Source organism: Agelaius phoeniceus, chromosome 5, assembly GCF_051311805.1.
Source record: "Agelaius phoeniceus isolate bAgePho1 chromosome 5, bAgePho1.hap1, whole genome shotgun sequence".
NCBI classification, from domain to species: Eukaryota; Metazoa; Chordata; class Aves; order Passeriformes; family Icteridae; genus Agelaius; species Agelaius phoeniceus.
The window spans coordinates 43660980-43677047 of NC_135269.1; the positions used below are offsets into that span (position 1 = coordinate 43660980).

Sequence of the window (16068 nt, forward strand, 5' to 3'; positions counted from 1 at the left end):
ATATTAATCAGAATTTTTTCTTAATAATTTCAAGAAACTCTTGAAAAACTCTCTTAAAATTCAGTTTATTGTGTACTTAAAAAATTAAGTACAACTGAAGAACAGATTAGAGTCCAAATTCTCAGAAACTTCATTCTGATACGCAATTTTGAACACGTGGTATTTTTAGGCACACAAGAAAGAAGCTGAATTTCTATTTTCAGAAGGTGTGCCTTAAGGATCATTCCAGTTGCACTGCCACGCACAGCATTCCCACATTTGGATGTAGCACTTGCAGAGAAGGCATTTTCTCTTTTGCAGCTGCTGGCACCGTACTTACATTGGTGACCACGGCCAGAATGGCTATGCCCTGCAGGATGGGCTGCCAGGCTCCAATGTCCTGTGCCTTCTGTGGCACCATGCGCCTGAACTGCGTTGTCAGCTTCCACGCATCCAGCCGGATTTCCAGCATGTTGTTAATGAGAGCCAGGAGAGGAGCCAGGGGGAACGACGCCACAAACAGGGTGACAAAGCCAAACTGTATAACTGTGAAAGGGAGAGGTTACATGCATTGGTGAGGCTTTCATTTCCTGGAGATAAGCAAGTGCAGGCATGTATAGTTTTTATACTCCAAATTCAGGTGGAAGAAACAAGAAAGTGTAGCTCGATTCTTCGTGACTCTTTTGGATGAGAAAATAGTACCACAACAGTACTGGAGAAACCTGCTAGGTGAAGGCGACAGGAAAATATTACAAATCACAACACTGCATGAGGAACTATTCTGGGTATTAGAATATCCATTTCTTTCTGACATCTTTAACATGAAGACCTGGAAATCTCATGACTATCTGTCCCCATACTGAACTGGAAGGCCCAAATCAAAAATCATCATACTGGTATCTGGGTACTGCCTTAAGCACACTGGCAATGCTGTCACAGAATGGATGGTGGCAACAAACCAGCCATGGCCTGCCAGCTCCCAGGTTACCAGCAATGAGTCCTGGTGACTGCAGAGCTCCAGCAGAGCAGTGTGACACAGGGCTCTGCTGTGCAGCACCAGAACGTGACAGGGGTCTGCCCTCTGAATGCATTTCTCACAGGATTAGGCAAGGAAGCAGCAGTACTCCTCCTTGTACAATCACATGCTGATTCCTAGTTATAAAATGGATTAAGGCTTAGCTGCTTAATAAAAGCTTGTAAAACCATCTGTAATGGCTCAATCAAAACTTGTCTCAGAAAACATTAATGTCTCCTCTGCCCACCATATTCCACATTGCTTGTGTGAAGATTTTCTTTAGAGCATGTTTGTATCCAGCAGTGTTAGTGAATCCAGACTAAACTGTTCCTTACCCATTTCAAGATACTCATAAAATAGTCCAAGTTTTCCAATGGGTTGGAGGTGGTAGTCATGCTCCCAACGGGGAACAACTTTTTCTGATCTAGCAGCTGCAGAATATCTTCCAATTAGATTCTTGACCAAACTATCAGACAGGAAGAAAAGGAGCACTAACATTGGTAAAAGAACCTTAGAAGTCCAGTAAATGCAAAAAAAAAAATTGGCATTTCTGCTTTTACATTTCTGCTGAAGATTTAAACAACAGATTTATTTATTTATGAATTATTCAAAACTTTCTTCCTAAGAAAGGCAACTTTTGTTGCCTTACCCTTCGAGTGGGTTTTTACAAGCCATAAATAAGTGTAAATATACCAGAATCACAGTGATTTATATCTACTAAATGAGTTTAAATAGTAACTTATACATGACTTTTAAAATCTTGATGTATAACAACAAATCATTCCAATAAATATTAAGCAAGTCTTCAGTTTAATATTGTCATAGCTTTTACTACCTCAGTTTTGAATATTCAACCTGAAACACATCGAGTTTGATGTGCAGAGGAAGGAAGAATTTCTGATTAGAATTAAAATAATTTAAAACAACAGAGACAGGAGCCCAGACTACCAGACCAAAAAAGACTCTGAAGACAAGTCTTATTCTTTCAGAACACAATACGCAGTTACCAAACTCAGTGACCAAATGCCTGAAGGCATCAAGCAAAACAGTATTTTTCAACTATGAAAGAGCAGATTACTTAATAGTTTGAACTTACGGAACAAGCACTTCCTGAATGTTGTTCCAGATAGCTTTCCCTCCCACTATGATGGCAAGCTGGGTTGTGAGCTCCAGGAGACATCCACCTGGATCACACTGAAGGTTGGGAGAGACAGGAAAATTTTTTTGAGGTTGGGTAACTTTTCAAGCATGCATGAAACATTTAAAATTATGCATCCCTGATTAATTAGAACAACATGACTGAAAGCATTCGAAGGGGACTATCTAGGCAAACTTTTCCAGTAAGGTATTCAAAAGCCAAATCCAGGCCACATATGGTAGGATGACAGAATACCAGTGGAAGAGTGAAATACCAGGTGAAGTCATGCAGCTCTGTGCTATCACCAGGTCAGGGTCACCCAGCAAAACAGGAATGCTTCCACTGATATCCTCTGCTTTCTGTGTGCCCAGTCACAGATTGTAGGATCATGGTAAAATACAGTTTTCTGGGTATGTGCAATACATTTCTAAGCCCAACTGGTCTTGTGCCATACTCTTTCATGCTAGGGGTTAGTAAGGAGGTAATTACCTTGTGAGGCAGTCACTTTTAAACCCTAAGGTTAAATATGTACAACTATGTTTTACTTTATACACTCCAAACTGCAGCACAATACCTGGACTAATTATACATTCTACATTCTCACCTCTTCATTGCGATACTTTCCCAGCCAATAAACTGGGCTTCCAGGGTGACCCACAAATTTACCCTTAAAGAAGGCTATGTAGAAGCATGAAGAATAGTAGTTGACAAACTGGAACAAGAACATCTTTGTAGTCAGACTGTTTTCATAATCAGTCTGTGTCCTTGGAAGTTCTGCAATGAAAAAAAAGTAAATAAATTTTAAAAACCCCAACCCAATCTTCAAGTAACCTACAAACTGTTCCAGAGCCTCAGCTGCAAAGTATCTGTAAGCCTCATATTCCTTTATATGACTGAGAGCATTACCATTTAGATTGTACCTAATCCCCATGTATACTGTAACCATTATATAATTCTAAAACTGTATGGGTTGTAAAAAGAAGAGAACTTGTTCCCTGACAATAAAGAAAGAGAAGAAGCAAAAATTCTAATAACTCAGAGGAAGAAAAAGCACCCAAATCCAACGGACTCGACAAAGATGCAAATGTAACACTTTGAACTGATGAAACAGTATTAAGTGAAAACACCAAACTACTTCATGCATCTAAAGTAAAATAGCTACTTTGATGTTGATGGCTGGGATATAGAGAATAATATTGTTGTTACTGTTTATCTGTTTAAGAACATCAGAGTGGTATGCAGCTTTGGAATGGTGATCTTAGTTCAATCATTTACAAGAAAATAGCTATTTTCCCCATAAACAAAAGCTAATATAATTGAACGTGTTATGCCTTACTGATCTGTTTTCATAAAGCTTGGTTGTTGTAGTAATTTTCTTTGTTTTGTATGTTTCACAAGACAAAAACTGTAAACAATCGATCTTTCATGCTGCCTATGTAAGAACTTTTCAGGCAAAGAGCTGAATGTCATATTTCTCTGATATTGAGAAAATCTATATTGGAAAATTTCTAGGAGGTATTGTGTGATTTTGTGGGAAAATTCTGAAAGATGTGGTACAGGTGTTCACCTACTATAATACCTACTACACACATAAATGCTATTTTTTTCTAGCTATTTTACCCCATGTTTCCACCTGAGGTAGAGCAGCAGCATACCAAAGTCAGTGATCAGGATTGCCACTTTTTCGTAGACGATGTTGAGAATCATAATGACAACAAAGCTGATGAGGGAGGCGGTCACTGACGTGGCCGTCTGCGGAGTCAGGTACTTGCGGAGGGCCTCCGTTCCATTGACGTGCTGTGACAACTTTGAGGAGAACGCCAGGAAAACTGAGAGCCTGTAGACAATGATTCCAACAACTGAAGCAATAATCAAAAGGATCTGCCAAGGGAATGCAAGAAAATATGTTCATATTCAACCACTGGCGTTAGGAAAAAGTGAGTTCAAAATACTTTTTATGATAGGCAAAAGGAAAGCAATTTTGTGCCTGTCATGCCATTGCAAGAGGATGATCAAATAAGATACAAAGCAATAAATAGAGAACCCATGAAAGAAGCATTTTTTTCATGTAACATAGTAAATCTGCAGGAAAGAAAAGAGATGGTTTGTTTTATGACTAAGAACAAGGGTTTTTACTGATGTAAGCCAATATAACAAGAAGTGTAATCAAATCTTGCACCTAGAGGCATGTGATGGGAGAAAACTCTTCATATTGGACAACTGGCAGGATGGCAAATGTACTAGTGGGTCTACATTGATTATGAAGGGGGCTGCACCTTCTCTTCCACATGATACTATTACAGACTAAAGACCCCCTCAAAGGAAAAGAAAAAATTTAAGCCAAGTCATGTAGTCTGCAGGAATTGCAGTAATGATCCAGGCACCCCATCTTGCTTGCCATCCCCTCTTTCTGTGTCTCTTCCTGCTTTTATTTTTTGCTAGTTCTCTAGCTATTGTTCAGTTTAAGGCCCACAGGCTACGTATCTTTTTTTCACTATCTCAGCAAATTGCCATGAACTACCTTCCCTGACCCAGCACACAGTAACTGTGCAGTAACACAAGTGACAAACCCAGAACAAATCTCTTCCCTGCAACACAGAGTCTGCCCTATTTAAATCCAACTGCAAATGGGTATTTCTTCCTTTGTGTTTCAAATGTGTCAATGCTGAGGCTCTCCTGGGCTGCCAGACACCACTCTATCTCCTCTCTGCATCTTTTCACTGTGAATGAGGTCTTTTCCAGCTGCTATTTGTGCTACAGATGAGGAGCATGCTAAAACACAGAGCTTTTCAAGGCGATCTCTCTAGGCCTGCTCATTGTGTTATATATTGTGTCATGGTTGACTGGACTGCTTTCAAGGTTTAGTTTTAATTAAAGTAGCAGCTCTGGAAGATTAAAGAGCTCCCAGCTTTGCTCTGTTAAGTGAAACACAAAACCTGAAAGAGGTCATGGACTGTGAGACACAATATGGAAGAACACAGCTGGAACAAATCAGACAGAAACTAGCAAGGAGAGCATATAAACCAAAGTCTTCCCCTTACTGCCCCCCTAAAAGCAAAGGCATTTATCTTAAAATAATGAAGGAAAAATCAATGGACCACCTTCACAAGCATAACTCACAAGCTACAGCTGCAGGATATTTTGATACTGTATGCTAATGACTACTGGGTGACTACAGCTACCTTCTCCATGTGGGTCCATACCTTATGGGCTTGATTTATGCATGAGATGGAAATCCAGCTGGACCTGCTCCATTCTCATTTTTTGTTCAGTTCAGGAGGACAGTTACTAGAAAAGTGAATTTATGAGGGGAAAGGATAAGAGAAGAACTTTACCCAGAAGAAGATGGCACTTGTACAAAAAGTCATCCGCACACACTTCCCACATGCAGTGTATGGCACATGTTCTTCTTGCTGTAAAAGATTAGGAAACAGATCAAGGAAGCACACAATCCTCTTTAATATTTTTGTGTGCTCCAATTGAACTCTTTATTATACTGAGGGAAGAAAAAAAGGAAAAAAGTACCTTTTTTTGTTTCCTGGAAACTCAACATTTATTCACAATTTCAGAAGTCTTGCCTGATTACAGGTGTCTTTTTTGTTGCCCCTTCTAAGACAAAAATGACTCCCATAGAGGTAGAGGGTTCTCAGATCTTATTGACTTCAGCCATTACAGAGTACATACTCCTTTTGAATGGACCCATCCTTCTTGGCTGATCATGGCATCCAAAGTCGTTATCTTTCAAACTTCAATGGCTAAATTTAGCAGGCACTAAAAATTTTGGTCCTTGATCTCTGTATTTCTCAGTGTATTCCATATGAACAATGGGATGGCTTCCCCAAGGAAAATGACTACCTCAGTGTGGTACTGTGAAAATTCACTGAGTCTTTAATGAATCTCTGAGGATCAAAATAAAATATTTTAGCATACTCTTCACTCTTTGAACTGTCTGGAAGGAACTTTCTAGCTATGACTTTATATATTCAAGGTGGCATAGGTTTATAAGCTTTTTGATAGCACAAGATATAAAAAGAAGATCTGTATAGGATAGTTTCAACTATGGCAGTTAATTTTGAAACTTTTCAAGTGCCCTCTAATAAACATTACTATAACGTGGACGGAATGTGAAAGCAGTGCAAATGATTAGACAAAAGACAGAGTAATCTATTGACAGAGAATAATAAAAAGTGAAACTGAACTTGAGTAAGCTGCCAAAACTAAAGCTACTGAAACGTATAATAAATAGAAATCTAAACTAAGATCCTCATAAATATGAATCCTCTATCATTGAAATGAGGCTTCTCCTTGTCTCTGCAAATTTGTTGTTATTAATCATAATTTCATCCATATGCACTTAGCAACAATAGCTATTTATACATGTTTCAAACAGAAACATCTTCAGTTAAAAAATATTCCTGGCATAATGTACAATAATGCATTGTTTCCCTTTATTCACCTTTTTTTTCCTGATGCATTCCTAGGTAAAGATAGCAAATGCTCTGTGATCTTGGCCTCTGGCAGCAACAATTAACAATTTCTTGGAGGATTTAATAAAGTAGACTTAGTCTTCTAAGCTGGGGATGATGCCTACTTCTGTTTATTTAAGACAGAGGAACCTCAGCAGTTCAATGTCCTCAAACAGGCAACTACTTTAAAGTGCTTTCAGTTAGATTTCAATTCCCTCTCCCTGCATCTGTACTTTATCAAGTCACTGTTTTCAGAGCAGCTTATCAATTTGAGGCACTGCTGATTTATAAAGCTCCAGTCCTGAGTCACCATTTTCACAGTGTCAGCTCACAGCATGCCTACACCAGTTGTCAAAATATTCCTTACCTGTGTGATTTCATTCATCACTACGTGAGTGCAGCGAGCTTCATATTCAGGGCGAACTTGCTCCTCTTGCTCTAAGTACTCAACTGTGTCCCATTCATACTCCAGCTCAGCCTGCCGTCGCTTCCAAAACTCCAAAAAAAAGGTAACTATCCAAAGGATAGACAAAATGAGCAATACCATGTGAGTATTGGATACTGTTTGCCCCCTCTGGGCTATAACACATGGCTCAGTATTCCATACAGCTTTTCACAGACATGGAATAAAACCTTTATTGGCTAATGCAATGGGTGAAAACAACTGGATCTACTCCTATATGCAATTATGATTTTGGATGTATATATACTTTAATATGAGAAACCTGAGGTAAATGATGGTGTAACCACATGCTAGAGAATGTATATACTTTATCTATGTATTTTCTTTCTGCCTAAGGCCAAAATATGAGTACTTTGGATTTTATATTACAGACTGCTTTGAAAAAGTTTAACATGGGATACTTAAGAAACTAATTTGTTTGGATACGTGAAGACAAAATGCTGGAAAATGCAGATTTCTAGAAAAATTAAACTCAGTATGCGAAAAGTTGTCACAGGGAAGAGCTCATGCTCATTCACGCTGCAATTTTTGCATAGACAAGTTATCAATTTGCAGGCTACAAAACCAATGTTTGTTCAGGTAAAATTGCTTAAATACAGCTGTCTTTCCTGCTCTGCTAGCACAAACCTGAAGAGACTGCAGCTCTTTCATATGGCATGGAGCTTAGAAACTCCCTGGGCTGGGCCAGCTGTTTTCCTGGACTGTGCTCCTGCAGCTGGAAGTGCTGAGGGATCAGGTACCCAGATGCCTAAGTGATAACAGTTAAACATGAATCCAGCCAAACTCATGACCTTGTCCCAGGACATTACACAGGCAGATCTGGCAGCAGAGGCAATGACAAACCCAGATGGGAAGGCTGGGAGGAGCTCAGGATGCTGGGTGTCAGAACCATGCTCCCTGGCACACACCTGGATGCTTCATTCTTGAAGAGGGTGCAGTCTCAGATTAAATGAGTGGTGTGGCTCTGCAGCACTGTTTCCAGGAGTAGTACCCAATCACTCCACTTTCATTACTCTCATTGTCTGTAAGTAATTAATCCTACAATTTGGGTTTTTTTTTTACTAGTTTGGCCCCTCATTCTGAATGATGAAACCTCAGCGGCATGCAGTTACAAGTCCAAACATTAAAGGTTATGTCTAAAATCAGGTGTGGTTGAAAAATCCCCAACTGAAACATTTAAAAGCCAGGAAAATCCATGGGCCGGGCTGTGAGATGACCTTGGCATCTGCAAATGCAAAACTCCAGAAAACCCCGCTCCCCTGATTCCTCAGGGGCCGCTTTCACAAGGACTTCCCCACCCCTTCATGCTTGGAAGCAGCAAGGACACTGCAAGCAGAGGACCAGAGGATCTCATCTGCTTTCTCTTGCAGAGCAAGGACATTAGTCTTCCATAAAACTTTAATTGCTGCCCAGCCCAAATCACAGGAACCTACAGGCTACACTGATTTGTTCCAGCTGCAAATTCAGCTGCTGCTGGAGAGCCCAGAAGTGCAGGGACTCCTTCTGTGATGGTAGCCTTATATGTTAACTGGGACAGAAGGGCACACAACACAGGGACAACTCTCCCAGCCCCCTATTAGCTGTGTTGTGTCTTTCAGAGCAGGAAAGGAGCTCCTCCTGGATTTGCCATTTTCCTTTTATTTTTGAAGCAAGACTGTTTCAACAGTGGAAACACATGACATTTCAGAATCAGGAGATCAAAGCAGTCATTTCATGTCATTTTGAATGGTGTCCCCTTTTGTGTGTTCCCCAACACTGCCCTTCAGGCTGGCCCAGGTATTCTGCCTCTGAAGCTGTGTCACCAAGGTCTGACAAGAAGTGCCTCCATTAGAGAACATTTCTGGGCTTAACTGACCTTGCTTAGGGAGGGGATCCAGGAATGGCAGCAAGTGAAGTGGAAGCTGCCTCTTGCTCATGACCTCTGCCAATCTAGTCTTACCAGCAAAGGGAGAATTGGCAGAGCATCAATGTATAAAAAGGGCCAACTCCTGAGGCCAAATTCCCTGGTGTTTTATAGTGCTTTAAGATTTTTGAAGGGAATACACACAAGAAAATATGCTCTTATTAGAAGTGTATTGATGCTAATGATGCAATAATATATCTAAGAGTCTAGTATTAATTTTAATTGTTTTGGACAAGGAGGTCTAAAAAAGTAATAGAGCAAGATGAAAATTACAGCTGGAATTACACCAGGACCATGGGTCATTTGGATGCAGTACAATTTTGGCTGAATTTCTGTAATATAATTCACCTCTTTATATAGTGGACTTACAACAAGAATACTAATAGACCTTGCAGCCATCTCTATAACCATGAAGCTTAACTTTGTAATTATTGCTCCTGGAACCATTCTTCAAAACAGGAAGCACAATTTTAATTAAAAACCAAATTGCCAATAAATTAACTCTTGACGTGATGGGAGAAGATTACATTAGTATCAAACTTCTAATAACTTTTAATTTAGTGAATTCCCTGCTGGTATTTTGACTTCAGCATATGTTTAGGAAAAAAACTTCCTTTTGAAGTTATACATTTCATCTTACATTTCTTTAAAGAGTTATTTTGAAGCACTTTAGGTCATCATAAGGAAATAAAAATACAATATGTTTTCCAAAGAAAGCAAATTTTGCATTCTTGTCAGCCTATATATGAATTCAAAATATTATATGAGATACATTCTCCATAACAACTGGTATGCAGACCTAACATGGAACTTAACTTCTACAATTAGTGGATAAGACACTGCAATAAAAGCCAATTAATAAAGCTGCTAATATGAACAAAATAATTTTTTTCTAGGGAAATAAACCTTGCCTAATCCCTTGAATATAGCACCAAGTGTTTTCACCTGTGGGAAACATCCTGATTTCATATATATTTTCTCTGCTAAAAGATAAATCTAGTGCTTATAACCTACTACACTTTTTACAATCAGCTTCTTAACTATAGACAGAAGGAAAAAATTCCTGGGAAATATAACAAATGACTATTTTTCAATTGCATTGTGCAGTTACACAGCTGTTAATAGCTGTAGTGTAGAAGAATATCATCTCCATAAGTCTTTGGGAAAAAACCCAGCTCCTCTGACAGATATATTTAAGCATGTGGCTGGCTCCTGCTGGATGAACATGTAGCAGTATTAACCACCTCTCTCAGACTTTCCTTCAAGTCATCAAAACAGAAAAGATACTGACGACTAATTTTTAAGACTACAATTTTTTGTTTGTTTGTGATGAGTTCCTGTGAATGTGCTTGTTTTCTATGGAACTACCTTCTAGTGAATTCCTAAGTGCTAGCAAATGAAGTCAGTGCAAATTTATCCTTGGCTGATGCTGGAGGCTTGGCCAAAATTAGGTAACAAACCACAGTTGTTGAAACTGACTTACCCCATATTCCCATAAATACTGCAAACACCAGTGTTCCATAGCTATCAAATATACAGAGTTTCTGGAAAAGTGGAAAAGAAAAAAAAAGTCTTAAAATATAACTGACCATTTTTTATTCTTCTACACTAACCCAGAACAGAACCCAGAAGCTGCTTACTGAAAATGTTGATTTTCAGTTTTTGTGTAGTTTCATAAACAACCCTTGTGGATAGTGTTTCCTCAATTTCTGTCCATGCACACCACTCTCCAGTAAATAAAGGAAATTAAATGCAAAGTTCAGAATTAAAAATAAAAGCCATATATGAATTAAGAGTGATAGTAAAATGGAGTGCTATCAAACTTCCTTCCATCTGGTGCTTACTAAGAGGAAAAACAGTGCTTCTGGTCTGGGAACTCAGGATAGAATTATGGATTTTTAGTACAGCCACTGAGGCCATGGGCACATCTGGTTCTCATAAGCAGGATAACAAATAAGTTAGTTAGTAAAACTACACTGATGAAATACCTTTGTGGTCACTATCTCCCTTTTTTTTCCATTATAGCCTTTTCCCTGCAATCTTATTTCTTTTACTATGTAAGTGTGCTGATGCAACACATTAAAGTTGGGAAAAAGATTTTTGATTAATAGCTGAAAAATTGCAGTTTTGGGACTGAATCTACAGAGAGGAATGATGAAAGGCTAACATTAGCTTAGTGAGACAAGGTAATGGGGAAAGAAAGTGAGGTTCCTTTTGACAGGAATAAAGAGCAGACAACAGGACATGGCTGTGTGACAGCTTCTGTCATAGCCAACACCAGCCTCCCCTTGTACCCATCTTCTCCTTGGCAACACGGATCAAATTCAAGGCATAGATCCAGATAACTTCTTCATGCAGGGAGGAGGCAGAAATTAGAAATGTCAAAACAAGCTTTAAATGTTTCCTTAGAAAAATTGATTCAGAGGATCAAGGTTTTAACTGAATCTTTCCTTCCCTCAAAAAGAAGTACCCCCAAATGAAAACAATTTTCAATTGAAATAACATTTTATTCTCCTACCAAGTATCGGCAGCAAAGTGAAAAAAAAAAAAGACTAAATTTTTCATCTTAGATCAAGTTGGAGCAATTAATGTTGTTGTTACTTTTTGAAGTTGAGTCACTGTATCAAAAGGAGCAACTATTTGCACATCTTTAGCAGTTCTGCAGGATGCTGATGGAGGACCAACATTGTTTTATATGTAGTACTAGGGAAAGTGCAACTAAAGACCAAAAGTGTGTCTAGAAGCTGTAAATGGAGTTACCTTGGATGATTCACAAGTGATGGTGAGGTTCCAGTAGGTACATGCTCTATCACACTGAGGGCACATTATGATATTACCTCCTATGTTGGGGTCACACACTTCTTGGCTAAAAACAAAACTAGTCAGTCACTCACCAACACTAAATAATTCTTTAGTCCTTTTTCACACATGAAGACAGTGCAATAATCTCAGGGAATTAGGGAATAATTTACCAGTGATCTCCACTGAAGAATTCCACCCCTTGCCCTGGCAACATATCCCCATTTCCATTCATAGTCCTCATCTCAAAAATGGATGACACATAAAGGAAAATCATTTCCATCCCTTGTACATGGTGATAATTCTCAAAACTGCCCACACTAAAAACAAAACTCTTAAATAAAGCTCTTAAAAGATCTAACTCTCTTCAGTAGGAAACCCACAGTTGCATGCTTATGCTTGCTGTTGTAGCAAGTCTAAAGGGAGAAGGAAGAGCAGCACTGCCTAGCAGAACAAGGAATAGCTGCAGAGCCACAAGGACTTCCTAGTCCCTGTGGTCTCCTAAACAGGATCAGACTGGAAATTGTGCAGAGGGGAGCTGCTGCAAGGATTCATGGGTTTACAGATCTATCCCCTAAGATATGGCAAAAGAACTGCCATCTCACACACACTAACCCAGCATGGTGGAGATCGAAAGGTAATGTAATTACTTCCTACCTTACATCAGGGGGGTGAACACCAGGGAGGGAGCTGCTGCTTAAATGAATTATAATTCTGGCAAAAAGCTAAATGGGTATAAATTGGGCACAGGAGTGGAGCTGTGGAAAAGCCCTTCAGCATGGAATGTGAACACCCTTCCAGGAGGGATATACAACTGTATGGTCTGTAGGTCCTTTGACACAATGTCATCATTTTCTTTCCCCTGGGTCATTTGGCCATGATTGAATTTTGTTGTGTTCTGATGAGAGGATCTGTGTCATGGCTATGCCTTGGGATAGATCCAAGGTATCCTAAGCAGCTGAAGGCCCCTGTGCTGTTTCTCTTCCTATATTTTCCCAAAGTAGAGGAAAGAAACTTTTAACATCTTTGGGTACTTAGTGTAAGGATTACCACAGTGAAAATTATGTATTATGCCAATTCGTATTGACTTCTGATTGTCACTCTTTTCTTTGTGTTTCTACACCAGCAATGGTGAACCTCATGCAAAATAGAAATAAAATTATGAAATAGCAAACTCCCAGATGTCTATCACTGTAATGGTCCATGGATATCCATTATTGATCTAATATTTTATGCCTTTGCCTTCAAATCCACCACGGCAGTTGTGCTTGGGCCCTTTAATTTTGCTTCCTTTATTAAGCAATGTCTTGCAAGCCCTGTACTGTCCCTCTGTGTACAGGACTGACCAAAATTGTATGTGATATTAAACCAGGTACCTCCATGTGCAGTTGTCCTTTGTCAGGTATCCATAGAAAAAACAGCCAACTCCTACAACTGCAGCCACAGTCAGCATATTTGTGTAAAAGCCCAGCCAAGCAAAGTAGATGCCAATTTTCTCTCCATAGTATTTCCTGTGGAGGAGAAAGGTGTTGGTTTTTTTTTTCCTGAAATGCAAGTAAATTTGCATTTCTGTTTCAAATGGCTCTTCATTTCACACATTTTATGCCAACCCATATTGTCATAGTCCTCTGGTTTCAAGTTTGGGATTGCAGTAGTATTGCATGCTTTTGTAAAAGGATAGAAATGGGGGGGGGAAGGAAAAAGAGAAAGATCATGGCTTGCAAAGAAAAATTTTAAGTGGCTGCCTTTTCATAAATCAGCTCATCATGAAACCAATCTCAAATTATGCTCCTGTGCATGAGCTGATCTGGGTGTATGTATCTTCCCTCAGAACTGACCTGTGTCTCTGACTTCCCCAAAACCAGGCCTATGATGTAGATTTCTCTTTCTCCCTGCATTAGTCCAGTGCCAGTTACACCAACCTGATGAAGTCCAGGGGTTGCAGTTTGAAAATGTTTTTAGGATGAGCCCATTCTCTGTAGAGGAGATATCGTTCACTTGGGCAGCTGGGGTCAGTCGACAGGTGCCTAAAACTTGACTGCAAAACAGAACGAGCATGAGAGGACAGCACTAAATTCTAACCAGAGCTGCTCATCTCTCATCTCTACAGATGACTTCTATGCCACAAAGCTACAGTCTGGAGTAGCTTTTAGACAGTCTTTCTGCAAGCTAGGAAAAGGAGCAGCAGCTCTGAGAGCACACCAGGATTCAGGATAGAAGATTGCCAGAAAGGCACTGAATGCTAAAGTAAATGCTGTACATATGTGAGCTGAAAATAACAGGGACTCATCATGAACTTAATCTAAGCACATGTCAGCATCTTGGCACTTAGGAATAGAAAATAAAAAAGGATCCATTCTAATTAGAGAACAGGACTGAACTAAAATGGATTTTAAGTAGCTTTAACATCCTACACGTGCTTTGCTTCAATACTGTACTAGAATACAGGCTGGAAAGACTGAGAGAAAAATCCAGGGCCTCTAGTCTCTGTTTTAAATTTAAAAGAGAGTCCACATGGAGATAATCTTTGTATTTCTTAGTAGGCTATTAAAAAAGCTATTCCAATAAAACCTGTTTTGTTTGAGATATTTTCCATTCTATATCTGTGATGCAACAACATGAGTAATGTTTGTAGAAATTTATCTGCTACTTTGCATTTTCAGCATTGCTGTTATGTATAATTTCAACTGTATAAGACAGTAATTTATTACTAGTCATACCGAGTCCAAATTTCCCCTGCTATGATAGAAATATCCTGCAAGGCAGGTTTTAAACCTTTAAAAGGAAACCTTAAAAATGGCTAGTCACAAATTATATGAATTCTATTCTGTAAATCTTTGATTACTTACAAGAAACATGGTTTGTCTTGATTCTGCCTTAAAAATTTCTGTGAAAACCTTGGAGGCCTCCTAAATATTTTAAGCCAAGTCCATGCGGCTGAAGCAGTTATCATTCCTGACCTCCCATGTTCTCAATGTCTCCTCGACAGAACACACCTTGGACACAGAATGGTGGCTCTGAGGGGGACAAGTTGGGATGTTGCAGTTATGCAATAGATAGAATACAGAAAATCAGCCCTCAGTCTTTGCTCACTTTGCATTCACAGCCTCACATGGAGTTGTTTCTTTGTCAAATATTCTGAAATCTGATTTTTTTCTCCTTGATTTTTTTTTGGTGCTATTGCTAGCCTCAGTATGCAAAACAATTTTCAGTATAACTTTCTTATTCAAATTATATAATTTGAAAAGCTTCAGAAGTGTAGCTGCAAAAGCTGGATTTTTTATTATTGCGAGGTGAAATTGAAAGCAGTGAAGCTTTTCTCTGCAAGATTCTGACAACACCTGTGAGGCATTGGACTGGCTGGGCAGTGTCCTCCTATAGAAACCTGAGTCTCATGCATGTGTGCTGCAATGTTTGGGAACCAAGGGACTGCTTCTCACTGTGCAAGACTTTCACACATCCTAAAATGAGATTTGTAGTCTCCATCTTTATTAACAATGTTGATAGGAATTTTAATATTGGAAAATTGCATACTAATGAAACATTGATTTAGGACTGATAATGCAGTGTGTCATGGGAACTATCTCTCAGTCCAGGTACTTTACTGAAATACATCTCCCAGAAAATACAAGTCTAAGAACTTTCAAGTGAAATATATTGTTTTTCATTTATAGAAACACATTTTTAACCAAAAGTGCTTTGGAAGAAAATCTCTTTAGCAAAACCACATCCTGTTCTTCTATGTAGATTTAATACCAGTCCAGAAATAAGGCAATGTATAGTGCTTCTGTCCTTTGATATACCTAGAGGATATATATATCTAGATATAGTTCAGACCTCTAGATATAGTTCAGACCTCTATTTCAAAGTGTATTTTAGTTACAAGCACCAGACTTACATCATGAAGGGGAAATGCTGCTTTGTAGATTCCAGTGTCCAGTAATTTGTTAATGCCAAACTTTTTCACATTATTTTTTGTTGCATATTCCACACGGGACAGGATAAAATGAACCTGAAATTTAAAAAAAAAGTATTTTTGTGTTCTTGCAACATGAAAGAAATCATATCCAGCTATATCTGTCTCAGTATACAATCAAATTATATAATTTATATACATGTATACAAGTATACAAGTTAAGAAAGAGTAAGCAGTGTAGAGACTTAATTGCACAGGGTGTACAAACCATTTAAATTCAGGTGGAAGAGAAATAGGATAAATGTAACTAAAGTTTTCCTTCTGGATTGCCCAGGCTATTTAATAAATCACACAGGACTGTTGCATCCCAAACATTTTTAGGATGTTCT

General features: G+C 38.8%; 1 protein-coding gene across 2 annotated transcripts in view; it reads right to left on the reverse strand.

Moving 5' to 3' along the window:
* Positions 1-16068, reverse strand: part of ANO6 (anoctamin 6) — a 79036-nt gene that overhangs the window by 9641 nt on the left and 53327 nt on the right. For both annotated transcript variants that reach the window (XM_077178884.1, XM_077178883.1), the window contains exons 6-17: positions 15662-15775; positions 13686-13801; positions 13140-13274; positions 11725-11830; positions 10448-10508; positions 6966-7111; positions 5468-5545; positions 3788-4013; positions 2737-2906; positions 2091-2188; positions 1330-1460; positions 320-525 (exon numbers count right to left, since the gene is read on the reverse strand). In XM_077178884.1, coding sequence (XP_077034999.1) covers positions 320-525; positions 1330-1460; positions 2091-2188; positions 2737-2906; positions 3788-4013; positions 5468-5545; positions 6966-7111; positions 10448-10508; positions 11725-11830; positions 13140-13274; positions 13686-13801; positions 15662-15775 — 1587 coding nt within the window. The remainder of the gene's footprint in view (positions 1-319; positions 526-1329; positions 1461-2090; positions 2189-2736; positions 2907-3787; positions 4014-5467; positions 5546-6965; positions 7112-10447; positions 10509-11724; positions 11831-13139; positions 13275-13685; positions 13802-15661; positions 15776-16068) is intronic.